Source organism: Tupaia chinensis, unplaced genomic scaffold (assembly GCF_000334495.1).
Source record: "Tupaia chinensis unplaced genomic scaffold, TupChi_1.0 Scaffold000081_1, whole genome shotgun sequence".
Taxonomy (NCBI): domain Eukaryota; kingdom Metazoa; phylum Chordata; class Mammalia; order Scandentia; family Tupaiidae; genus Tupaia; species Tupaia belangeri.
The window spans coordinates 5,542,781-5,569,676 of NW_006159542.1; the positions used below are offsets into that span (position 1 = coordinate 5,542,781).

Consider the following 26,896-nt stretch of genomic DNA (forward strand, 5'->3'; position numbering starts at 1 on the left):
AGCCCCTCATGCTTTTCTAAGGTAAGAAAAGAGAGAGCGCTGCCTTGGGCATTGGGGCCACCAGCCAGTAGGCTGACAGCGGATGGAGATCAAAGGCGACACTTGATGTTACTGACAGCTATGTCTCATTTCATGACAGCTGAGACTCTTTCACCCAGACGACTTCATTCACAGATCTGAGATGGGGGCTGGGGTACCATCGCATGTTTCCAATGGAGCAATTACACACCAAAGAATGAAGGAAGTGTTTGCCCAAGGGCAAATAAAGGATGGGGCTGAAGCCTGTTATTTCTGCTTCCCATGGGGACACTGAGGTCAGGAGAGGAGAGGGACATGCCCACAGTCGTGCCCTGTAATCAAAGAGACCCTAGTGTTGCAACCCCAGGCTCTGAGAACCAGCGCTGTGGGAGGATGGGAGGGGCTGCCACTGGCTTTTGTCCAGAGTGAGCAGAGTAGCCAGACCCTGCTGAGTTCGCGGCAATCTCCCCAATCCGGGAGCTGGCAATCCACTTTGTCTCGTCCACGGTGGTGCGGGCGTGGGGCAGCCTCCCGACGTCCTTCACTGTCAGGATGAGGTGCCGAGACGACTTGAGCAGCTTGACCGCCTCGTCATGCAGGATGTTGAGAAAGCTCCGCCCGTTCACCTCCAGAATCTGGTCCCCAACCTGCCAAGACCACACAGCACGGTCACCTGGACGTCTGCAGGACGCTGCAGGACACTGCAGACTCATGATAGGAGCTCCACAGCCCTGTTCTAATTCTCCTCTGGCCCTTCTGCCAAGGAGGTCCTTGAGGCTCAGAGAGGTCATAGGGATGCCTGAGGTCACACAGCAGGTCAGTGGCAAAGCCTGCCTTCCAATTCTGACACGGAGGTCCTTGCTCCTGTTACTGGAAGGGGCCCCCTCCCTGACTCGGAATGGCTTTGAAGGTGAGTCTACAGTGGCATTCTCGAGGGCCCCCTGATCTAGAAACAAGCCATCTCAGAGTCCAGCACGGGGGCGGAGCTGCGGTTAGGATGAGCAAGAGCCATGAAGGCAGACTTCCTTTATTTTCCTGCCTCGCTTCTGCATGGTTGAGATTTTTACCTTGAGCACGCATCTAGTGCCTAAGATAAACAACATTGTAATGTACTACAGAAAAAAAGCAACACACGAGAAAACTAGCTTCCCGTGAAAGCAATACATACTGCTTGGATTCTCACAACAAGCAGGCAGTTTCATTTTGTAATGCAAAAAATACCATTTTTAGATGAAAAAATAAACAACCAAAAACGCCGTAGTTTTGCAACAAAAATAAGTATGTGAGCAAGAGACGGGGCTGGGAGGGAAAGGGCTGCAGTGTGCGATGGGGCTCGTCTGCAAGATACCCGGCAGGTTTAAACTCAGAGGGTTTCCTTTCACAGCCGCACAGTCAGGCTCTGGCTGGGCCACAGCTGTCCAGGGTCCTGCCTCCCCATGGCCTTGAATGACAGCTTTATATCGCCAGTTACTCTAAGCTCCTGTCCAACAGCCCAGCCTGCTGCAGCCCACGGCCAACTCCCGTGGGGTTTACCCAGTAGTTTTCAAAGCAAGAGTGGGAAGACACGAGCCACATGGGAGTCCAGGAGAGAAGATGTGCTGACAAGGCTGAGGACCAACGCCCTGGCCCCCAGTTTCCTGGCCTGCAGCCGAGTTCCCAGTACGCAAAGTGGCTGCAAATTCGGGCCTCACCTCTCCCTTCTGCAGCAGCTTTTGCATGCTCAGAGGAGCCTGAGGCCTCTTCCTGCATGAGTCCAGGCAGAGCGGGTGGTCTGTGCTGCATTTCAAGCACGCACCAACATTTACTGCAGCCCTACTACGTGCTGCTGTACCGGGATGCTGCACCGGGGACCTGCTGCTCCTCCGCAGGCCTCACAGTCGACAGCGAGCTCAAGCTTGTGCTATAATCGGGTCTCCCCATCAGCCTCTCTACTCAGGGCCCCCAGGGCCCAGCACACAGTGGGAAGGCAATGAAAAAAGAATAACATGTCTCACATCCCCTCCGTTCCTAGCTCCAGGACCATCTCTGCCGCGGCCCAGCAGGCACAGGTACAGTACTCCGCCGTGTTTGGCCCTTTACGTGTCCCTCCTTTCTCAGAAACCCCAGTGTCCTACAAAGGAGCAGCCTGCTCTCACCTCACCAGAGAGGACACGGACGCTAGGAGAGGGTCGGCAAATAGCGTGTGTTCACAGAGCGAGGCAAGAGGAGTGCCGCGGTGCCAAGCCAGATCAGGCTGGCCCCACGGGACACGTGGCACCGCCACAACCCCGCACGTCCAGAGCCACCCTCCTGCCATGCTCTCTTAACCCCCCACAGCCGCCTGATCTGAAGGCCAGGCCGCATCACCGACTCTGCCTTCACTGCTCAGAGTAGATCCTTCCGCTAGAGCCTTCAGTGCACCCCTTCTTCCACCCACACAGCCCCTACTGGGGCCCCCATCTGCTCCAACCTCGGCTCCTGTGCATCTCCCTCACTGTGCCTTCACCTCTAAACAGGCCACAGGCACAGCGCCAGATGGGTTTCATTGCTTTGTGCTTCCCCGACGTTCTTCTCCGCTTAGAAACCTCCCATGAGGGGCCGGCAGGTGGCATGGTGGTTAAAGCACTGGATTCCTACATGGCTGACAGCAACTGGACTTCCGGACCTGGTGTCCTGAAAATCACATTAGGTGTGTGCCCAAAATTCCAATAAGAGAATGGAGAAGATGGGATTGTAGCGTGGCCATCCCTCCTAGAGGGGTGCTGTCTCACTTTCCCCTCTCAGTCTCTCTCCTGGAAGCGATGTACCGTATGGCAAAACCTTGAAAAACAAAAGCAAAAACCGGAAACACTATGGTAAAGAGTTTCAAAGAGTGCAAGGCCTGGGTGCATCCTGGCTCTGTGACCTCTGTGCCACCAGACTCAGCAGCTCCTGCCATGTGACCCCACAGATACATCCAGGAGTTTTCAGGACTCACTTCCCTTGGGTGTAAAAGGGTATCCTAGTCCAGGATCATCCTTCTCCAAATTTCTACAGTCATCAGTCTCCGTTTCCCAATGCCCCGTGTTTTACCCTTGTTATAATTCCTTCTCCCTTTCTGTGTCTCTGGGCTCCCTGCTTAGGAAACCCAGGTCCCGAGAACTCAAGCAGCTCCAGCTGGTCTCCCTGTAAAGAGCTTGAGATGAGACCTGACATCCAGTTCAACTCTTAGCATCCAGCAAGCACTCAGTAAGTGCTTATGCGTGAAGGCGTGGAGAGTGCCAGTCCCACCCTAGCCTCCACTGCCCGTCCTGGCCTCGGTCTCTCTTTCACTCACTCTCGGCCTTTTCTGACTAACGAGCAGAGCTTTAGTGAAGGAGAGCTCTCCCAGGCACTCGAGCCTTCCTGAGAGCAGAGAAGAAACCCACTGGGACCTAACTCACTAAACAGCCTCCCCGTGTGGCAGCTCCGCCTCTCCTCTGCCCAGCATGAGTCCTCTCCACTGCCACCACCGCTCAGAGCTGGAGCCCAGGCTGCACTTGGCACCCGCTGAAGTGCTTTGTTGTCTTCCGTGGCCCCTTCGACAGCTCTGCCTCTTGCTGAGCTCAAGGAATCAATTTTAATCTTCCCTATAACACACTTGATTTCAGCCCGACAATTTAATTAAAGGAACTAGCATTTGAGAGTTTAGATAGGTGTGGGCATCCTTCCATGGGTAAGCCGCTCCTGCAGGTGCAAGCCAGGCATGGCAGAGATGGAGGGACAACTCACCCCACCGGCCTCTGCCTGGCCACTCTAGGCTAGGGTGCAGGGCTGCTGGGTGAAATGCAGTGTGCCCCATTAAACTCGAATTTCAGATAAACTACAAATGCAGTACTTTAAATGTATGTGACCCCAAATATTGCACGGCCTCATGAAGGAGAGTCAGCAAGTTCATGAAAAATGTATTAAAAAAATACTATGTACAGGGACTGGCAGGTGGCTTGCTGGTTGAGGTGCTGGACTCTCACATGGCTGATGTGGTTCAAGTGGCTTGCTTTCTCACTTTCCCTCGCTCTTTCTGTCTCTCTCTGGTCAAATTAAAAAAAATAATAATAGGGACCAGAGAGGGGTGTGATTTCCTGCTTTCTGTCTCTTTCTGTCTCTCTGGCAAGCACATGTGCCCTATAGCAAAAAAAAAAAAAAAAAAAAAAACTCTCTAAAATAATTAATTAATTAATTAATTCTTTAAAAAAACTATGCATCATTTGATGAACTTTTTTGCATCAAAATAAACTTGTCCTTTAACAGAAAATTTGCTAGAGGGCACGTGTGCTCACAGAAGAGAGGCAGAGAGACAAAGCATCCCCTAAGGGGCAAGCTCACACCGCAATCCCTTCTCCTCCATTTCTCCCTCCTTTAGGAATTGTGGATATGTACATGTTCCTAGCATGATTGTCAAACTGCCGGGTCTGGGATTTGAACTGCACAGTGAGCCATGTGGGATCCAGCCACCTTAACCATGAGGCAATGGACTGGTCCTAAACTCATACTTTTATTTTTCCACAAATTTTTTGAAGTCCCCTCACATAAATACCAAAAAAAGTATTTGTTATGTATCTAAAACTCAGACCTCAATGGGCACCCTGCATTTTTCACGTCAGAAGGGGACTGAGCCAGCATCATAACGAGGCTGGAGAAAGGCACCCCCCACACGGCCTCGGGAAACCCAATCACCACGCTTATCAACCACAAAAGGATCACCATCCTCTATATTTCTATTGCCTAGATCTGGCCGCCCTGAGGGGGAGGTATCTGGGGGACAGGGGCTCTCGTGGGGCTGGGTCCCAAACTTGTAGTGTATGCAGTTCAAGTCTGTGAATGACCCAGCATGCTGCTCTCTGCAGCCTCATCCTCGGAGCGATCACAGCTTTGCTGTGCTATCTCCATTTTCTCTGATGCCCATGAAATGAATGCATCCCTGCCAGAGGTGTGGGAGGCAGCGTGGGGTTCCTGGGCAGCCCGGCTGGGGAACAGTGTGAAATGGAGGTCACACCCAGGGAAGCCTGGCCTACATGAGCCTGGCTTCCTAGGGTCTTCTTTTACTCTGTTTGTTTGTTTCTTCCATAGGAGAGAGAAGAGAAGAAAGATACAGAAAGAGAGCAACCTCATGCACAGGGTTCCCATGCCACAATCCACCCGGCAGCCGAGCGAGCCAGCTGTCCGCACTTTCAGCCAGCCAGAACCACGGGCATGCGTGCACCCAGCGAGGTCGGGACGACCTCTGGAAGTGAACTAGGAACCTTCCAGTCACAGGGCACTGTGTAACCACTGCGATAAGCCGCTGTCTGCAGTCTCTTTGCAATTCTCTCCTATCTTTTCCTCCAGGGCCTGTTCTAAAACCAGAGTTCTAGGCAGACTGGCTTCAGGGGCTCCTGCAGCCCTCCCCAGCAGCTGAACTGACCTGAGTTACCCCATTCTTGGGGTCCAGCTTTGTCCACTTCCCCTGCTTGTTGGAGAGCTTCCTGGGGTCCAGAGCCCTGTCAGGACAGTGGTCCACATTGCAGCGGGCGCTGCGTTTAAAGTGAGCTCACACAACACTTTCAGACAGGGCCAGGATCTCCCTGCTGCTCACAGCAGCGCCCTGCAGCTGCAGGGGTGCAGTTCCATCCTATACTGCGCTCTCGACTTTTTTTATTTTTAATTTTTTTTTTTAGGTTTTTGCCACACGGCATGTGCACTCACCAGAGGCAGAGAGAGGCAGTGAGAGGAAAAGTGAGAAATCAGCTCTAGGGGGTATGGCCACACCTCAATCCCTTCTCCATTCTCCTCTTGAGATTTTTGGGCATGCATATACACATACCTGACGTGATTTTCAAGCCATTGGGTCTGGGACTTGAACTGTGATTGACCATGTGAGAGTCCAGTGCCTTAACCGCTATGCCACCTGCTGGCCCCACCCTTGGCTTTTGGAACGAGGCAACCATGACACAGTAGCTGGGGGCCCTGCACAGCTCCCAAGCACACTCTGAGTCTGTTTTCTCACCTGTCGGGGGCGTGGTACCACCAGTCCCCAGGGAGCTATGAGAATCTTTTAATTAATTAATTAATTAATTAATTTATTTATTTATTTGGAGAGGTTTTCACGATAAAGCACGTGCGCTCACCAGACAGACAGAGAGAGACATTAGAGACAGAAAGTGAGAAATCACCCCCCAGGGGGGATGGTCACGCCTCAATCCCTTCTCCTCCATTCTCCTCTTGGGATCTTGGGCACGCACACACACTTGCCTGGCGTGAGTTTTAAGCCACCGGGTCTGGGACACGAACCGCGGTCGACTACGTGGGAGTCCAGCGACATAGCCATTACGCTAACTGCTGGTTCCCTAGCTGTGAGAATCTAAGGGGACCATCCTGCACACAGCCTGGGCATGAGTGGCTCTGATAGTTCCCCCTTTGCTTCCCTTCCCCATCGTGGAGGCAGGTTCAGCTTGCTCCAGGCCTCTAGTCACACAGGAAGTGAACAGATGTGTCAGCACGTGAGCCCTGGCCCTTCTCATTTCTTCCTGTCACCCCGTGCCACTGTTACCTCCACTCAGCGCTGGCACACAGGCGCCGCTCACGCCATTGTAAATGGAGGGGGGTGTCGGTTGTTCCCGCTCTCCCCTCTCCTCTCATCTGCTTCCCCTTTTCCTTGCGTGTGTGTACTGTGAAGTTGGAGGTGGCATGTTTAAAGGTCTTCATCTTGTTCCTTTCCAGAGAACAACTGCGGGTTCTGTTTATTTGCTGAAATGTGACTGTTTCTTACCCTGCAAAGCCAGGTTGAAGTCAGACAACAGGCAGGTAAATGGGGTAAGAAAACACACAGGCAAGGGCCTGCATTGGCCAGCGCCTTCCAGGGATTTCCTACAGAGGTGGAAACTGAGGCACAGGAAGGACAGGGATGTGTTTAAGGCCACAGAGCGAGGCCAGGGCAAAGCCGGGGCCCTGGGGCTAGCCAAGAAAACCTCCCAGTCCCCAGGACTCATCAGAACAGGTCACGCCGGAGAAAGGACAGACAAGTGCAAAGAGCAATAGAGGCCTAACGTTGCTCGGCTCACTCTGGGGTGCGGGGAGAGAGGACATGGAAGGAAACACAAATAAAGGGGGCTTTATTTTATGTGTCACCATGGGCGTCCTATCCATCAGCAGTGATGGCGGAGCACAGGGTCGACCATGGGAATGCCCTCGTTTTAGAGCAGAGGAGGGACTCCTCCATCACCCACAGCCCCGAGTGGCAGGCATGTGTTCCGAACACTCAGAGCACGAGGGATTGGACGAGGGCAGGACGCTGGTTTTCCTGGAACTTGCCAACCCCAGGAAGAGGAAATGCACTGCTGCTAGGTCTGAGGCAGGCACCGGAGCACTGAGGAAACCCTTGGAGCAGCAGAGCGTGCTCAGCTGATCTCAGTTAAAGCCCCCTCTCGCTCTCTCAAAACTCCTTCGGTGTGTGACCTTAGGTGATTTTCTTAGTTTCTCTGTGCCTCAGTTACCTCCTCTGGAAAATGGGGAGAATTACCAGTACCTAACTCACGGGTGAATTAATACACTCACCCCTGTGTCCTCAGCACTTAGAGTCTGGCACATAGTAGGTGCCTAGGGAATGTTTACGGAAGGAACATAAATATATCGTGTTTGTAAAAGAGGATCTGACATGCAGCAAGTACTCAGTAAACGTGGGCTGCGCTTTGGAAATCTTGTGCTTTTACCCCGAGGTCACCCTTTGATTACTCGCCCACAAAATCCTGCCATTCTGCCTCCTCAGGGTCTCATAATGACACCCTCGCCCTGCACCTTCCTCCTGTCTCCTCCCTACGCCCTGCGTCCAACTTCAGCTGCCAAGCACACACCATTATCCCCACATCACAGGAGAAGGCAGAGGCCTGGAAGTAGTGACAAAGGCTGGGAGATGTGGCCCGTACTCTGCCACGTCCCGCTAGAACCAATAGCAACTCCTCCTCTGAGCAAAGCCAGGCTGCCCCTCTCCACCCCTAACCCTCTCAGCCCTGCGCAGCATGCCATGTGCACAGTAGGTCTTCTTTGCATGCCTGACAAGGGAGCTGAACACAGACTAGGAGGAAGAACCCCGGTAGGATGGCAGTAGCTCTGAGCACCTGTACCAGAGGCTGGAGAGAGAGAGACCGGCCCACAGTGTGATCCTGTGCTGAGGCAGGAGGTGAGAATCCATCCTATGGATGCACTCACCAGCGAAGCCACGCTGGCCGGGACTTGGACAGAAGTTTATTTCAGGGCCTCTTCACCACCTTCCCAAGAATGTGCTACAGTGGGATTTGTGGCTTTGAGTGGAAACCTGGCTGTTCGCAGCGTTACTCTGGTGAAAACTCAAATTCTATTAAAGAGTTTTATTGCAATTATGAATCTTTAATCGTTTTCCATGTCAGGTATAAAACTTTAATGGGCTTTTGTTTTCCTTTCAGTACAAGTGAGCAATGCAGTTTTCATGAGACAACATTCATTTTTTCCCAAACGATTCCATAAACTCTGTCTATATAAACATAAGAAAGTTAATGCAAAGATCAAGGTAAATGCTAAGAAGGGTCTTGGAGCAAGCTCGGGGTCAGGGTTGGGTCTAGGCGAGCCCATCACACAGGCCTCTCTGGTTTAGTGCTCCCGTAGGGCAGAACCCAGCTGGAAATGCCATGGATAGAACTGGAAGAGCCGGGGCACCTGACTGCCCCAATGGCCCTGCTTCCTTCTGGTTCCTTCTCTGGCACTGGCAGATCCGCCATCAGTGCCTGCTCACTCTGCCCACGACATGGGCGGCCGCTGATGAAGACCTGCTCTGACGCCCTAAGTCATCAGTGGAAAAACTAAGGCCAGAGACTGAAAAGGACTTGCCCAAGGTCAGAGACAGGGTGGAGAGGCCAGTCCTGAATACTTCCTGCAGGCTTTCAGAGTTACAGAAACTGCAGAGGAGAATAAGGCCGACCTCTGAGGTCAGGGTTATTGCTTGGGCCAGCTACCTCATACAGTTCGTGCAATGTAGCTCTAATTTAAGTGCCACAGGGTCACAGACGGTTTCTTGTTTTATAGAGGGGCAGTGAGGCGAGCAAGGTACAGGCACTTTCCCAGAACACCAAACAAGCAAGAAACAGAGCAGGATTTGAACCCAGCCCAGATGCTGTTCTGAGCTCCAGGCTCGGATTTGACCATTCAACATTTCAAATCAGATGACTCGGAGGCCCTCTAAACCGGCCCTTCTCCGGACAATCATCTGCAGTAATGAAAATGTTCCATATCTGTATGTCCAAGAGAGTGGTCACTGCTATGGAGATTTACATTAATTAAAGTGAAATAAAATGGTGACCAGCAGTTAGCATAATGGCTATGTCGCTGAACCTTGGCTCGAGTCCTGGACCCGGTGGCTTAAACTCATGCCGGGCACAGGTGCGTGCATGCCCAAGATCTTAAGAGGAGATTGGAGGAGAAGGGATTGTGGCATGGCCATCCCCCCGGGGGGTGATTTCTTGCTTTTTATCTCTCTGTCTCTCTCTGTCTTTCTGGCAAGCACACACGCAATATAGCAAAAACCTCTCAAAAAAAAAAAAGTAAAATAAAATGAAAAATTCCTGTCCCCAGTCATAATAGCTCCATTTCACCAGCCACTGTCACCAATGGCTACTATACTAACAGTGCAGTTCTAGACGCACCCCAAGATCGAACCCCTGACCTTCCCCTGTCCTTCCTCCCAGCCCAGTCTTTCTCTAGGGCTGCCAATCTCAGTGCTTTAAAATCTCCAAGTCCACTAGACCCCTCATCTAGGCCAGTGGATTTTACCTTTCCTCCAAAAGGATGCTCTGATCTCCCCCAACTTCACTCCGGTCCCAGCCATGGCTGTCTCTCACCTGCACCATCATGGCAGTCTTTCAAGCTCCTCCCTGCTTCCATTCTCCCCACCCCCAATATGTTCCTTGTTTAGCACAGGGACTGATGTAAACTGCAAAGCTGACTTTGTCACACCCTTTCCGGCTTCCAAGTTCCTCCTTCTCTAGCCCAATGGGTGATCTTTGCTCACTAGTCCATCTCCTATTACCACCCCCCCACCCCAGTTTTTTCCAGTCCAACTATCCTTGCCATCCATCTCTAAGTTCAGAGAGATAGAGCCCTTTCCGACCTCAGGATCTTTACATACGATGTTCCTCTACCCAAAACACTGTTCCCTCCATTCCCACCAGAATAATGCCTACTCGGCCTCCAGGTCTTGGCTCAAATGATTTCGTTGACAAGAAATGATCTCCGACCACACTCTCCAAGGCAGGTTTCACGAATCTCCCCACTGCCCCCCAACACCAAGAGCTCCCCGGGGGGTGGGGGCTGCCCCCTGCAGCACTGCAGTTTGAGATTGTGTTGGACTGTAAATAGTGAGTTCAAAGCCAGCGAGCTGCATCTTCCTTGAATGGCACATGGGAGTCCCTGACAGATGCCTGATGGAATCCATGAATGAAGGAATAAACGATGAAATGAATGGATGAGCAAACATACAAACAAGCAAGCTCGTTCCCTGCCAGTTCCGGTTCCTGCAGACAAGCAGGAGACATTTCCACTGATGTAAAGGTTAAATTTGACAAGTTCAGAGCATACAGGGAGGATGGATGCTTGCAGCCCAGCTCTGCAGACTGTCACAGGAGAAAAGCATCCCATTTCTTCAATCAACAGGAGGCAAAAAGGTAAAAACACAAATCACAATTTTGTTTTTGCAGGACTCACGCTCTGGGAAATAAATGGCACGTACTTATCCAGCCCCTCATGCTGAGGAAAAGGAAACTGATCTGAGAGACCCAGGAGGGGTGTCACAAGACCACGGTCTCTTGGTCAGCTGCAGCAAAGCTGGCCCGGAACCCAAACTATTCACTTACTTTGTGTTCTACAGACCCGCAAGAATCAGAGAGGTCTCAGGTTCAAGTCCATGCCCTTCATATACACACACAGTAACCGGTCAGAAGACAGGATGGACGGGAAACCCATTTGTAACGGCAAAAGAAGAGACAACAACTTAGGAAGAAATTTCACAAGAAATGTGCAACGCATATTTGAAGAAAACTTATTTAAACATTCCCAAACCACTCAACATGGGCTCAACAAATGGAAAGAAAAAAACCCCTTTCTTGGAAAGGTTAAACCCCTTGCTTGGAAAGGTTCACCATCATTCAGGTATCGGTTTACTCAGTTCACTTAAAAAGTTAACAGTTACACTTCCCAATAAACACACCAACAAGTCTTTGATATAAACGTTCATGTGAGGGGCCAGTAGGTGGCATGATGGTTGAGGGGCTAGACCATGGTTCAAGTCCTGGAGCTGCTGGTTTAAAAATCACACTGGGTGCTTAAAAATGCACTGGGTGCGTGCATGCCCAAAATCCCGAGAGAAGAATGGAGAAGAAGGGATTGCTGCATGGCCATCCCCTGAGGGGGATGATTTCTCACTTTCCCTGTCACTGTCTCTCTCTGTCTTTCTCCAGTGAGCACATGTACCCTAGGGCAAAAGCCTTAAAAAAAAAAATTCATGTGAAAAAATAAATGCGTGCATGGAGTAACTTTGATGAATACTGATAAGGGGACGAAGTCAGTGTGAAATGGTTACGCACTATCCAATTTCGACTGTATAACACTCTGGAATAAGCAACACGGTGGGGACACTGTGAAGATCGAAGACCAGTGATTGCCTGGTGCTCAGGGCAGGGAGGGTGGAAGGGTAATGCTGGGTACGTGACACTGTGCATTTATCAAAGCCACCGGAAACGGACACCCTGCTATAAACCAAGCACTGGGGTCAATGATAATGCCATCAATACCGGCTCATCAGTGGCAACAAATGTACTTCTGTACACTGATGCAGAGTGCTAATAAGGGAAGCTGTCTATGAAAAGGGCATGGGAAGAGGTATAAGAAGATTCTCTGTACTTCCTGCTCAGTTCTCCTATAAACCTAAAATTGCCCCAACAAAAACAATCTATTCATTTTTAAAAAACAAAATAATAACTTCATTCTTTTAAAATAACTTAGGGCTGGCCCAGTAGCCCAGTAGGTAAAGAAGCTGGAAAACATCGGCTAACTGCTGTTCAGATCCCAGTTCCAGTGGCTTGAAAAATGAAACAGCATGTGTGTGTGCATGCCCCAAAATCTGGATGGGAGGGAGGAACAGAGGAAACAGAACTACAGCGTGACCGCACCCCACTGAAGAGTGCTTACTCTCTCTGGCGAGCACACATCCTCTGGCAAAAAGAAGAAAAAAATAAATAAAAATTAATTTTATGATGATGAGGAATTTATCCCAGAGATGCAAGGATGGTTCAACTCATTCAAATCAACAAGTATAATACACAACAGAATGAAGAACAAAAGGGAGAAACAGAGAGACAGAAAGTGAGAAATAGCCCCTCTGGGGGATGGCCACGCCACAATCCTTCTCCTCCACTCTTCTCTTGGGATCTTGAGCATGCATGCACACATGCCCAGCATGAGTTTAAGCCACCGAGTCTGGCACTTGAACCGCGGTTGACTACATGGGAGTCCAGCGACGTAGCCATTATGCCAACTGCTGGTCCCAGATCAGGCTTCTCTTGAGCAGTACATTACTGCTGTGCCACAAAGCTGGTCCTATAAAGAATTCTTAAATTTTAGAGAAAATAATAGCAAAGTAAATAAATAAATAAACAGACACAAACAAGTTATAAAAAAGACATAAAAAGTGCTTTAAACATATGAAAAGATGTTTATCTTCACTCATAATAAGATAATTACAAAGTAAAGCTCCGTCAAGATTCCATTTTTCACCTATAAGATTAGGGGAAAAAATAAAAACCTGGACAGCACCCGTTGGCTCTGGGGAAACAGGTTACTCACACGTAACTGGTGGGAATTCACAATGGTATAATGCCTGTGAATCTCATTTGCAGAAATTTACCATGAAGATACACTCCCAAAAGTGAGAAAATACACACACACATAGATACTTATTGTGGCATTGTTTGTAATTTCAAAATATTGAAAAACAACTGAAATGTCAAAGAGAGGTGAATTAAAGTATGATACAGCCACACAATGGAATACTATACAGCTACGAAAAAGAATGATGCACAAAAAGGGAGGCGTTACAACTGATATCAGAGAAATACAGAAGATTGGAGACTGGAGGGTAGCACAGCGATAATGCGAAGCTTTGTGAGACTGATCAACATGGGAATGTTCTGGGTCTGCAACTGGGGCCTTCCGAAACATTCTGGCTGTGTGTGCTCATGACTTTGGGGTGGGGTAGTGGTGATGGTGGTGGATCTCAGTGTAAAAGAACTGATGAGAGTTCTCTCTTTCTCTCTCACTCATGAAAGAAAGAAATGAACTTTAAAAAATAAATATGGAAGATCATTAGACTATTATGAACTATCAGGATCCCACTATATGCCAACAAATTGGATAACCTTGAGTAAATGAATGAATTCCTGGACATACACAACCTACCAAGACTAAACCAGAAAGAGATGGAAAACCTGAAGAGACTAATGACAACAAGAGACTGAATAATAAAAGTCTTCCAACAAAGAAAAGTCCAGAACCAGATGACTGCATGGCTTCGCTACAGAAATTTCAAAAATTTTAAAGAAGAACTAGTGTCAATCCTTCTCAAGCTATTTCAAAAAACCAAAGCAGAAAGAAATTCACCAGACAAAAATGGAGAAAAAACTACAAACCAATGTCTCTGATGAACATAGACATAAAAATCCTTTACAAAATACTAGCAAACTGAATCCAATAGCACATCAAAAAGATTATACACTACGATGACAAGGGATTTATTCCAGAGATGCAAGGATGGTTTAACTTATGCAAATCAGTAAGTATAATAAACAACAGAATGAAGAACAAAAGTGATATGATCTCAATAGACACAGAAAAAGCATTTGGCAAAATACAATATCCCATCATGATAAAAAAACTTGCAGCAAATTAGAAACAGAAGGCAAGTTCCTCAATACACTAAAAGGCCGGGCATGATAAACCCACAGCTAGCGTCATATGAGTGGGGAAAAGTTGAAAGCTTTTTCTCTAAAAAGCTGACCAAGACAAGGATGTCCACTCTCACCACTGGTATTGAACACAGTGCTGGAAGTCCTAGCAAGATCAATTAGGCAAGTAAAATCATAAAAGGCATTAGGGACCAGCAGGTGGCATGGTGGTTAAAGTACTGGACACTCCCACACGACTGATCACAGTTCAAGTCCCAGATCTGGTGGCTTGCTTTCTCACTTTCCCTTACTCTCTTTCTGTGTCTCTCTGGTCAAATTAAAATAAATGGATGAATAAAGTAAAATAAATAATTAAAAATAAATAAATAAAAGGCATCCAAATTGAAAAGGAGGAAGTCCGACAGTCTTTGCAGGTGACACGATCTAATACATTGAACAACTTCCACCAAAACCTCTCAGACCTGATTTAAAAATTCAATAAAGTTGCAGAATACAAATTCAATGTGCAAAAACCAATGATCATTTTTATACAACAGTAATGAACTGGCTGGAAAAAGAAGATCAAGAAAGAAACTGACTAACAACAGCTAGGTCTTGATTTTTTTTTTCCAGAATTATTTATTTTATTTATTGTTATTTTTAAATTTGATCAGAGAGAGAGGAAAAGTGAGAAAGCAAGCCACCAGGTCTGGGACTCAAACTGCTGTCAGCCATGTGAGAGTCCAGTGCCTTAACCACCATGTCACCTACCAGCCCCAGGTCTTTATTTCTCAATGTCATGCCCCACTGAGAGAAACAGGGACCCTGGAGAAATGGCTGATTCCAAGGTCGAGGCAGGAAATATACAAGGAAAGCTTGAATCATCTTCCTGGGCCAGATGGTAAGGAAGTACGGAGAGAATGGCAGCCACATATTAAAAGTAGCCAGTTTGAAGGGACTGCTGTGCCCCACCTGGGACACTCTGAGTACCAAAATAAATTGTGACACGATTGAATTATAACCTAATAGCACTGAACACCCGAAGGTCCTCCCAACCCCCACTAGGTGACCGTTGGGCACTTTGCCACCTGGTGCACACTTGGTTCAAACTTGCTAAGGAATATCTGACAAAATGGGGGGGAAACCTTTGCAACTCTACTTATAGGAACTAACCTCAAGCAAATAATCTCAGAAAATGAAGCAAAATTCAACTTTATAAAAAAGAATCCAGACCTCCTGCTAATGTCTAGAAATTAGTGATTAATCAAATACCCTGTAGTATATCTGTGCAGTGAGTCCTGCAATGCCATTAGAAATACTGTTGAATATTTAATGACATACAATGATTTTTCCCAATTAAACTTGTTTTTCATTACAAAACCAAAATAAGCACATAGTACAAATAATCCAATAGTAAAAAGGGGTATACAGAAACTAGAAACTTCACACACACCCCTTTTCCCCTGCCTAGAACACTCTCTTTCCTCTTAGAACACATGCGAGGTCATAGACTTTGAAGTCTCAGGCCCCTGGACTGAGCCTAAGAAGATGAGTTTAAGATTATCAGTTGCTTGGGTGAAGTCTAAGGGACTCTATTCATGTATATAACTATGTACAAGTGAATGTGTTTCCCTTTAAAAAAAAATAGGATCACTGCACTGCATTCCACATGTTGTTTTTTTTTTTTTTTTTCAGTTGATATTTGCAAAGGTCTTTTTGACAAAGAAAGATCCCCATTCTTGGGACAGCAGGTGATGTAATAGTTAAGGCACTGGACTCCCACATGGCTGACAGTGGTTCAGGTCCTGAATCTGGCGGCCTGAAAATCATTCTGGGCACATGTGCATGTGTGCCCAACATCCAGAGAACGGAGGAGAATAGACTGCAGCATAGTCGTTCCTGGGCGGGGGTGGTGGCAAGGGTGGTGGCGGTGGTGGTGGTGTGATTTCTCACTTTCCCTCTCTCTTAGTCTCTCCAGCAAGTGCAAGCACCCTACAGCAAAAAAAAAAAAAAAAAAAATCTTAAAAATCAAAAAAATTTACAAAGATCCACATCTTTATTGTTATGGAGGGTGGAGGAAGGAAAATAGCCGGATCCTAATTTTGCAAAAAATAAATTTTGCATGTAGGCATGACGAGCCGGGAGGATACATGCCAAAACTGCTACATCAGTTTTTTCCCAAGTGTAATTTGTCTACATCTTCTACAGTGACATGTTTTATGTTTGAATTTCGGTTTTTAAATGTTATTTTAAAATTGCCTCTCTAATGTGGTCTGCCATGATGCTGAAAGGACTGAAAGAAAAATGCCGAACTGTTCACAGGAGTTGACTGAGTGGTGAATTTCAGGCAATTTCAATTTCAAGCTCTTTGCATTTTCTGTACTCTCCAAATTGTAAACAAAGATCATACTGTCAAGGGTAAAAATTAAAAAAAAAATCCTAAAAAGAAAAGTAAAAATTTGGGAGAGGCATAATATGACATTGGCCATCATTTCCCCAGCCTTCTCTTCCATTTCTTGGGAGGTTTGGGGGTAGCAGAGCCCAGGGCATTGGGGGATCCACTGTGCCACACTGGGAAATCTTCACTAGCCCAGCCGGCTCAATGTATGCCTCTTAGTAATTGGGGAAAAACTCATTCCTTCCTCCCACTGGACTTGCAGCCTGCTGGCACAGATAGGCTTGGAGGTGGGCTAAACTCCTCTGGAAAGGTCCTCTGAGGTTTCTCTCGCTTGTTGCTCCTTTGAAAAGCTATTTCGATTAGAAACAGCTAAATGCCTGACTCCAAGGGAACGAGTAGGTAAATTATAATTCAGCCACAACATGCAACATGACTATGCAACTATTACAAAATTGTGCTTATGAGAAGTTTTTCATTACATGGGAAAATGCAAGTGAAAAATGTAGAATGCAGAACAGTATCTAAGCTTATAATATTAACCATGAAAAAAATATAGAGAAAATAATGAAAAAAAAAAAAAGACACTACGATGCTAACCCAAATGTTCATCAGCTAATGCATAGATAAGCAAAATGTGGCATAGCCACACAATGGAATACTATGCGGTCATAAAAAGGAATTTGCTGGTATGTGCTAACACATTATGCAAAGTGAAGGATGCCAGAAATGAAAGCCACATAGTCTAAGATTCACTGATATGAGATGCCCCAAATAGACAGGAAGTAGATGAGTAGTTTTCAGGAAGTGGGGAAGAGGAGAATGGGAAGTGGCTACTTAATGGGACAAAGGACACTTGGGGGGAGGCGTAATAAAAATGTTCTGAAATGAATAGATAATGGTGATGGCTGTGCAACCTTGTGAATATACTAAAAACCATTGATTTGTATACTCAAAAAGAGTGAGTCTTATAGCATTGCAATTATATCTCAAAAGAAGGACACACTAATAAAGGTTGCCTTTAGGAGGTGAAATGCTGGGTCTCTTATAATACTGCCTGCACGAGTTAGCGTGTGTTTCATTTATTGAACTTACAGTATTTACAAGCAGGGGGAACACTAAAAAAGAAACAGGTTCCTCAAAGGGCTTGGGCCAACAGCTCCAGCTCATGGTTCCACCCAGTTGTCTGGACACCCTGAACTCCGAAAGCTTTAGCCTCCTTCCATCTGCTTACAACGAACTCTTTGCCCGTGGGATTTACTACAACAACCCTAATGCCGCATGCAGTGTTAGGTTTATCTAGCCAGCTGTTCAGACCCAGAAAAGCAGCTGGAGCCAGCATCTCCTTCCCACCCATGCTCCCTCCCCACCTGTCCTCTCTGTCAGGCCCTCAGCTTCTCTCGGCAAGCCTGGCCCCCCTTCTCCACGCCTATGTGCCTTCCAGACCAAACCTGAAGATGTCTTCCTCTGCTTCTCTGCCCAGCCACAGTCCTCCACAGTCACTGCCTTGGCTAGACCGCACACTCTTAGAGGGTAGCGAGGGTGTTTTCAGCTCCTGTTTGCATGTCAGGCACACAGGGATGCTCAGCAAGTACGCCCTGCAAGGCCCAGCTAGCGAGCCACCACCTCTCTGCGGCCACAGCCAGACCTCTTCACCTAGACAGTCTGCTCCCTTTTGAGGTTTTGCTCAGGAAGGTCAGTGCAGGGGCTAACTACAAGGCCTCAGACCAGGCTGCTGGGTTCGAATCCTGGTTCCACCACTTCCTGGCTATATGGCGATGGGTCAGGAAGTTATTTAACCTCTTGAGCCTCACATCAGTGAACAAGGGATGGGATCCTCACCATCTGGTGGCTGTGAAGTTCAAAGGGGCTGATGTGTATACAGTGCCCAGAATGGGGCCTGCACACAGAGGTGCCAGGTGTTATTCAGGATCCGTGAGCAGAGTCCGTGGTTACTGCACACCCGAGTTCTTGGGTGTTTGGACAGCCACAGCTGTGACACTTACTGCGTCTTAATCAGCCTGAGGTCCCCTGGAGCTCAGAGAGACCCAAGGCCAAGTCCCAACGCACGTGTGGTTACCTACCTCCCTGGAATGCCCTGTCCCTGAGAAATGCTTGTGAACAGTTAACTCCTCGTGAGAGGGGGGACCAGGCCGACCTCCACTGCAGCAAACCAGATGCACCCTAGATGTGCAGGCAGTGAACGTGGCTCGGCCACATGTGAAGCCAGAAGAACAACTGAGATCTTCACCAGCCAGCTCCTTCGGCCCCTGCCACCTGCCCCAGGCCCTTTGCTCAGCCACTTGGGAACAATGGATGAGAAGGGAAGCTCCCGCCAGCCCCTGTGGCTGTCTCCCTCCCCTCTGGCAGACAGGGTGGGTCATCCTGAGCACAGGGACAAATACTCTCGACTTTTCCTGTGGCCAAGTTAAGCCATTTCGGGGCTCCTGCTCTCACCCCTCTCCCTGGAGAAACGGAGTCTTTTGGTTTGCAGCCTGCCTGGGAGCAGTTATTGCCTTTATTAAACCTTGAATGCTTGCAGTTTAATAAACACTCATTTCAAAAGCCCAGCTAAAGCGTCCCATAAGGAAGGATTGAGAATGTGGTACATTGGGGACTGGAGGAGGGGCGGGGCTCAGTCACCTTCTGGCTTCTTGGAAAAAGCGTTCTCCATCAACACTGCTCAGCGACCTGAGAGCGACAGATGCTGTATGCACCAGTCACCGCTAGCACGCACACTTGCGAGAGCACGGGAAAGCACTTAACAATAACTGCTGCCATGTTGTGGTGGCTTATGAGCGCCAGGCACCGGCTAGGGGCCTCAGGTGCGTGAGCGTGTGTCCGCTCCTAACACTACATGGGACCTTCACGAAGTTCAAGGAGATGCGGTTAGGAAAAAATGACGCCTAGATTTAAACATTTTTAACACCAAAATAAACTTGAACTTTAACTCCATTTCCCCACAACTTTCCTAGAGGTAGTATGACCCCAACTTCACCGACGAGAAAACTGAGTCAGGAAGAGAGTGACCTGGCAGTGAGTCTGAGTCCAAGGCATCTGCTTTTAACCACACGTGGCACGGCATGGCCACTGCAGGTGTCAGGAAGTGGCTGCTGTTGTTATTATTGGTTTCCCATGAAATACTACTCTCTTACTGAAATACGGTCTTAGTCGCAATTTTTTTTTTTCTTTTTTTGGAGAGGTTTTTGCTACAGGGTGCATGCGCTCGCCAGAAAGACAGAGAGAGACAGAGAGACAGAAAGCGAGAAATCCCCCCCCGGGGGGATGGCCATGCCGCAATCCCTTCTCCTCCATTCTCCTCTCAGGATCTGGGCACGCACACACACGCACCCGGCGTTGAGTTTAAGCCGCTGGGTCTGAGACTCGAACTGCAGTCGACTACACAGGAGGCCAGCGACATAGCCATTATGCTAACTGCTAGTTCCACAATTTTTGTTATTTTTTTTAGAGGAGATTTTTTTTTTTTTTTTTGCTGTAGGGCATGTGTGCTTGCTGGAGAGACAGACGGAAAGAAAGCAAGAAATCACACTCTCCCCTAGAAGGGGGATGGCCATGCCACATCCCTTCTCCTCCATTCTCTTCTCAGAATTTTGGGCTCATGTGCACACACGCCTGGCATGAGTTTAGAAGCCACTGGATTCCGGATCTTATTTAATTTTATTTATTTATTTATTTATTTATTTAAATTTGCCCAGAGAGGGACAGAGTGTTAAGAGAGAGAGAGAGAGGAAGTGAAAGTGAGAAAGCAAGCCACCAGGTCCAGGACTCGAACCATGGTCATCCATGCAGAAGTCCAGTGCCCCCAACCACTATGCTACTTGCTGGCACCCCATCACAATTTTTTTTTTTTTTAAAAAGCTTCTCAGAGGGTACCTGTGCTTGCCAGAGAGACAGAGACAACAGAGAGAAAGAAAGTACCTTCTAATGGGGCGTGATCAGGCTGTATCCCTTTTCTTCCATTTCCCCATCCTGTCAAGGATTTGGGGCACACACACATGCCTGGCTTGGTTTTCAAGCTGCCAAGGTTGGGACTTGAGCCCCACAGTTGACCATGTAAGATCCAGCTCCCTTAACCAGTAGGTCACAGGGTAGGCCCTACAAATTCTTAATAAAATCATCCCGGAAGTTGAGCTTGGCCAATATGGGCACAGGGGATTGCAGGAATCCCATCATCGGGGCTGCAGGGCCCCGCTTTCTGCCCGCGGCATTAGGCAAGCCCGAGCATTAGCTGTGGAGTCCTTCCGGCAACGCCCAGTTACGAGCAGGCAAGAATATGTGCAGCACACCAAGGAAATGGCCTTGGCACAAGATACAGATTCCTGGGAACCAGCAGTTAGCGTAATGGCTATGTCGCTGGACTCCCACGTAGTCGACCGCGGTTCGCGTCCCGGCACCGGTGGCTTAAAACTCACGCCGGGTGTGTGTGCGTGCATGCCCAAGATCCTGAGAGGAGAATGGAGGAGAAGGGATTGCGGCGTGACCATCCCCCCTGGGGGGTGATTTCTCGCTTTCTGTCTCTCTGTCTCTCTCTGTCTGTCTGGCGAGCGCACGCGCCCTATAGTGAAAAAACCTCTCAAAAAAATAAAAAAAAGATACGGATTCCTGGCTGGCTTGGGAGTCAGAGAAACATGGACACACTCTTCCCAGGACAGAATAAAAAGTGCTTTGCCAGTCTGAGGCACTCCGATGCCTGTGTTCGGCCATCCTGACTGTGGAAAAACAACTCTGGCGTAAACACGTTCTTAGATGGCACTTACACAGAAACGATCTTAACCTCTGGATGGCAAGGCACGTGGTCTCTCCTGAGCAACCCGAGCTTGAATCACCACTTTTCTGCCAAGGAAAACACACTTTGGGGCAAGAGGCTTAATTTCACCAAGACTCAGGTTCTTCCTCAAGAAAACGGGGACAGGGACAATCAGGACCTTTCCATGGGGCTGTCGTGAGGACAAAATGATCCCAGGGAAGCACCTGGACAGGTGCGTGGCTGGCAGCGAGTAGTCGATAAACGGTTGCTTTTGTACCATCGTTGTGTAGATGCAAAGGAAGAGAACTGCGGAGGGTGTCTGGGTGTGAGCACGGACCAGCAGATGGAGTAATGGTTACATTGCTAGACTCCCACATGGTCGACTGCAACTTGAGTCCTGGGTCCAGAGACTTGAAATTCACGCCAGGTGCATGTGTGTGCGTGCTCAAAATTTCAAGAGGAGAATGGAGGAGAAGGGATTGTGGTGTGGCCATCCCCCCTGGTGGGGGGTGATTTCTTGCTTTCTGTCTCTCTGTCTCTCTGTCTCTCAGGCGAGCACATGTAGCAAAAATCTCTCTTAAAAAAAAAGAGCTATTCGGTAAACTAGGCACAGGCGTCATGGCAGACTACAAGCAGGTCCAAAAGGGGCCCCTGAAGCTAAAAGGTGTTGCAGAGCTTGGTGTGACCAAGCGGAAGAAGAAAAAGAAGGACAAAGACAAGGCGAAGCTGCTGGAAGCGATGGGGATGAGCAAAAAGAACGAGGAGGAGAAGCGGCACGGCCTGGACAAGTGGACCCTGGCCCAGGTGGCCTTCAAGAAGATGTGGGAGAAGCGGCGGATGGAAAGGATCCTGAAGAAAGTGTCCAAAACCCACAAGCAGAGAGCAGAGGACTTCAACCGACACCTGGATACTCTGACAGTGCATGATGACATCCCCAAGGTCAGCTGGACGAAGTAGCCTCCCGGCTCTGGGTACGGAGCGGCACCGAGGGGAAGCAGGAGATGCCAGGGTAATGTCTGGCCCCTTTGTTATTTTCTAGAAATACTTTTCTGTACATAGACCCTTGCATCCTCTGGTGGGACAGCATTTTTCAAAGCTGTGTGCCCTCATTCTGGAGCTTGATTAAAAGCAAGACAGTCCTTTTATTCAATTTTGCTTTCTTGGGAACACGTAGAAGATAAGTCATTTTAGGCCAGCAGGTGGCACGGAGGTTGAAGTGGTTGGATCTCACGTGGACAACTGCATGGTTTGAGTCTTGGACCCGATGATTTGAAAACACTCCAGGTGCATATGCGCACATGCCCAAAATCACAAGAAGAGAATGGAGAAGGGATTGTGGCATGGCCATCCCCCTGGGGGGTTATTTCTCACCACCTCCCACCCTTTATGTCTCTCTCTGTCAAGTGCACACATCCTATGGCAAACTAGTGAAAGAAGGCTTTTTAGTTTGAACTGGAAAGTTGTGCGTTCATCCAGAGGTTAAGATCGCTTCTGTGTAAGTGCCATCTAAGAACGGGTCTAAGCTGGAGTTGCCTCTAACACACTTAAAACAACCAGCTATTCTTTGCCTGGATGAGACAGACTCCAAGGATAAGGAGCTAATGCTGGTGTGACCTGCAGTGGGCAGACCCTGCTGGACCCAGCATGGGCCACCTTTGCAAGCTCCCTGTAGCTTGCAGCTTCTGCTATTCTGTGTAGGCCCTAGGGAAGCCACTCATAGCTCATGACTGCCCCCTCAGCCGGGGTGGTAGAACCACCACCACGGGCAAGCACGGAACATCTGCCTTGTCTCCTTGAGCCCATGGCCAGCATGTGGTCCCTCCCTGCAGCTCACTCCTTCCAGACATGTCCACTGCCATGGCAGACATTGCCGGTCGATCCCAACATTCTTTATAATGCAACCCGGACAGAGCTTGCCTCCCGACCCATAGCCTGGGGCTCCAAGCAGATTTATCCAGAGACTGTACATGTCCTCTGAAACGTGTTTGACATTCCTGGTCTAAGGACACCTCAGGGTGACAATGGGCAGAGCACAGCCCTGCGTAGACATGGGTGCTGCCCAATGGGAAGGCCCACATGGCAGGGCTAAAGAGCTGGAACCAGAGAGGCCATGTGTATCCGTTGAGAATCACTGCATACGCTGCTGGGAGATACGGTCTCTGCTGACACAGAACTTGAAAGAACCAGCAAGTCAGAAGAGAAAAAGCGAGTGTTGGGTTTGGGGCTGTTATATACTAACCGTGGAATATAGCAAAAAACAGTTCTTAAAAAATAAATAAATAAAAAATAAAAAGAGGTCTAGTATTCTTTCCTCTCTTGTTTCCTGGGAGCAGAGTGAGCTTGAGTTGCCTGACGGCCTGTCTTGTGACACATCCCCGATCCCCAGCTCTGCCTGAGAACACTGCAAATGCCCCCCCTCCCGGTCTGGATTCTAATCCCGGCTCCTGCATGTCCTAGCTGTGTGACCTCGGGCTGTGTGACTTAAGCTCTCTGGGCCTCAGCTGCTCAACTCAAATGGGAGTAATTCTTCTTTTTTTTTTTTTTTAAAGAATTATTTATTTAATTTTATTTATTTATTCATCTATTTTAATTTGATCACACACACACACGCAGTTAGAGAGAGAGGGGAAGGGGGAAAGCAAGCCATCAGGTCCAGGACTTGAACCGTGGTTGGCCATGTGGGATTGTCCAGCGCCTTAACCACCGCTCCACCTGATGGTCCTATCAAATGGGGGTAATTCTAGTGCCTTCCCACAGGGTCGAGGAGGATGAAATGACTCAGGGCCGTGACAGCGCTCACTGAGCACCAGCGCCAGAGAGAGGGCAGCCTCCCCTTGCTGACAGTGACGGTATCATTACTGGTAATCATTACTGTAAATCGGAAGGAAGGCCAGACTGCCCTGCCCTAAGTTACCCACCTCTAGAATCACTGCCCCTTATTGTTACTAGGCCCTCCCTGCTGTCATGCCAGCCCTTCTGCTGTTTCCATCGAGCTTTGACGTAAACACATTCTGAATGGTCATTAGAATCCCCAGGTTCCGAATCTAAAAGCGGATTGTGCAAAACACCAGGCAGGTGTCGCGAATGTGCTGACGGCGAAAACTGGGGGGGAGTGGGGAGGGCCGACTACCCGGTTGCCAAGGGCCATCGGTCCGCACTTATTTTTTCCATCACACCAATTTAGGACTATCCAAGTAAAACAGAGGTTCTAGTGTCAGATCCTCATCCCAGTGCCACCATTCCCTTGTTCTGTGACCCCAAGTAAGCAACGACCTCCCTGAGCCTCAGCTTGCTCATCTACCTCAGAGGCCGTTCAGAGGGTCATTAAGGCAGACTGTAAAAAGTGCTTAGCGAGGTGCCCAGAATAACCCCTCAGTGGGTGCCGGCTGTCATCATCTCCCTCAACACCATCCCGCCAGCACGTCGCCGGGGCACCAGGGTCTTATCTGCCTTCTGTCTCCCACCACCACCCCCCCCCCAACCATGCAACGTCATTTCCTCACGGAGCACGCACCAGACAGAAATCAAGGACTTGGGTGACACACACTGCGCTGTCCCACGAATTGCCAGGATCTGGGACCCACCCAAATACCTGCAGTGGTCCAACAAAAAGACCCACGGGGCCCTGGTGAGCCCTGGGAGGGACATGGCTGCCCCCTCTGCCACCAGCAAATGACGCTCTCTCCACACCCTCCTCCAGGAAGATGAGAAAACAGGCATGCTCAGGAGACATAGTTTCCCCTTCCATGTTTTCTTCTCTCTCTGACGGCAGAAGAGAGGACACTAGACATATTGAATGGCCACAGGAACGCAGGAGAGTAAGATCCCCCAAGTACTCGTCTGCTGCATATTTCTGCTTCCACTTTGCAGGAGGCCCATCTCAATTCCTTGGAGTGGCAACACCTTCACCCCAATCTGATAAATCAGAGATGTCAGGCGTTGAACAAAGAAGGGAAGCAATTTTCTAAGAGGCTGACGGCTGGGTCATAAAAGCAACAGGACGAACACACAGGGTACCCACGTCACTGCGCAGAGCAGAGGGAAGGACAGGCCAGCTGCTGACAGCTGTCACGTCCCAGGGCTAGACAGGGGCAGGGGAGGAAGGGCCTCCTTGCAAACACAAGCCAGTAAATCGTTTCTCTCCTCTACAACTCACAAGTATTATTTTTGCTACTGGAAAACAGTGAAGTTTATTTTAATATGTATTACACTCACTGACGTGGACGACTGCCAGGATCCCCCTCAGTAAATGTATTATGCTCCCGTTATAATTATGAAATATACTGGTAAAGCTATTTTGAAACTACGCCCCCAAAAGCCTGTTTCTGCTTAAACTTTTATCCATTATTTAGCATCCAATGGTGTATTTGCCTACAGCAATGATTACTGTAATGTGATGTTTCGAATGGTGATTTTCTATTCCTGTATGCCTTTCATATTTATTAATGGAAATTTCTCCTTAAGGAAGAATTGTCTCTTTCCCCCCACTTATTTATTTATTCAGTTATTTCTTGGCATTATCATGGGCTTAGGGGTACATATTTTATTCTCTCTTGGTTACTGAGAACCTTTTTAGGTTGGCTTCTGTGCACAATTGATATGAGTATTTATTTAGTTGTTTGTTTTATAGAACAGCTTTATTTTCCAAAACGAGAAACCCCAGGCTCACCTTGTACCGTCCAGGCTCTAGACCTGGCATCAACCAGTCCTACAAAGAGCCCTGGTTTCTTTTATTTGGCGAAGAGAATTGAGACCTGGATGTGACCTCCCATTTTTACTGGAGGGTCTCTGCCTCCAGCCCCTCCCAGTAGGTGGAACTAGGAGCTTATTGATAATTCATGCATACACATTTCCACATCTATATATCTCTTCGTGTGCATACATTCATATATATATATATATTTTTTTGTAAATGAGTCCATATTGATACAGCTGACTCTAATCCAGCACCCCAGGGTTTATTCTGTCCATCTCCCTTCCTCACCTGTAACTTCTTCCAAGAGAAACCTGCCTCTTATTATCTAAAACAGTTACTTTTATTGTTGTTTTTAATTGCCAGAGGATGCATGAGCTTGCCAGAGAAAGACAGAAAGACCAAGAGGAAAGAGAGACGGCATCCCCAGTGGGGCACGACCATGTCACAAACCCTTCTCCAGTCCTCCAGCCTATTGGGATTGGGGACATGTACATATGCACACGCTCTCAACAAAGGTACGCTTCTGTTTTCAGGAAGACGCTACACAATATTTCTTCCTAAACTGCTTGGTAGAGTTCATTTATGAAAACATGTAGGCTGGGCATTTGTTTTTTGGATTTTTTTTTTTTTTTGGATGGGGAGAGGTTTTTGCTATAGGGCGCGTGCGCTCGCCAGACAGACAGAGAGAGACAGAAAGCGAGAAATCACCCCCCAGGGGGGATGGCCACGCCGCAATCCCTTCTCCTCCATTCTCCTCTCAGGATCTTGGGCACGCAAGCACACGTGCCAGGCGTGAGTTTAAGTCACCGGGTCCGGGATGTGAAGTGCGGTTGACTACGTGGGAGTTCAGCGACATAGCCATTACACTAACTGCTGTTCCCTCCTTTTTGGGTGGTTTTTTTTTTTTTTTCTTCAGCTTTATTTTCCAAAACGAGAAACCCCAGGCTCACCTTGTACCGTCCAGGCTCTAGACCTGGCATCAACCAGTCCTACAAAGAGCCCTGGTTTCTTTTATTTGGCGAAGAGAATTGAGACCTGGATGTGACCTCCCATTTTTACTGGAGGGTCTCTGCCTCCAGCCC

At 48.4% G+C, this 26,896-nt stretch overlaps 1 protein-coding gene, 1 non-coding gene and 1 pseudogene across 2 annotated transcripts in view; 1 reads left to right on the plus strand and 2 right to left on the minus strand.

Annotated features, from left to right (window-relative positions):
* Positions 1–26,896, minus strand: part of WHRN (whirlin) — a gene marked incomplete in the record, with an annotated part of 108,332 nt that overhangs the window by 29,433 nt on the left and 52,003 nt on the right. Inside the window, 1 exon segment of the mRNA XM_027769617.1 lies at positions 463–665. Within this exon segment, the coding sequence (XP_027625418.1) occupies positions 463–665 (203 nt within the window).
* Positions 4,614–4,716, minus strand: LOC114006776 (small nucleolar RNA U13). Its single transcript, XR_003548459.1, has one exon. It is a non-coding gene; the product is annotated as a small nucleolar RNA U13 (small nucleolar RNA).
* LOC102491792 (protein FAM32A pseudogene) lies at positions 21,669–22,140 on the plus strand (annotated as a pseudogene).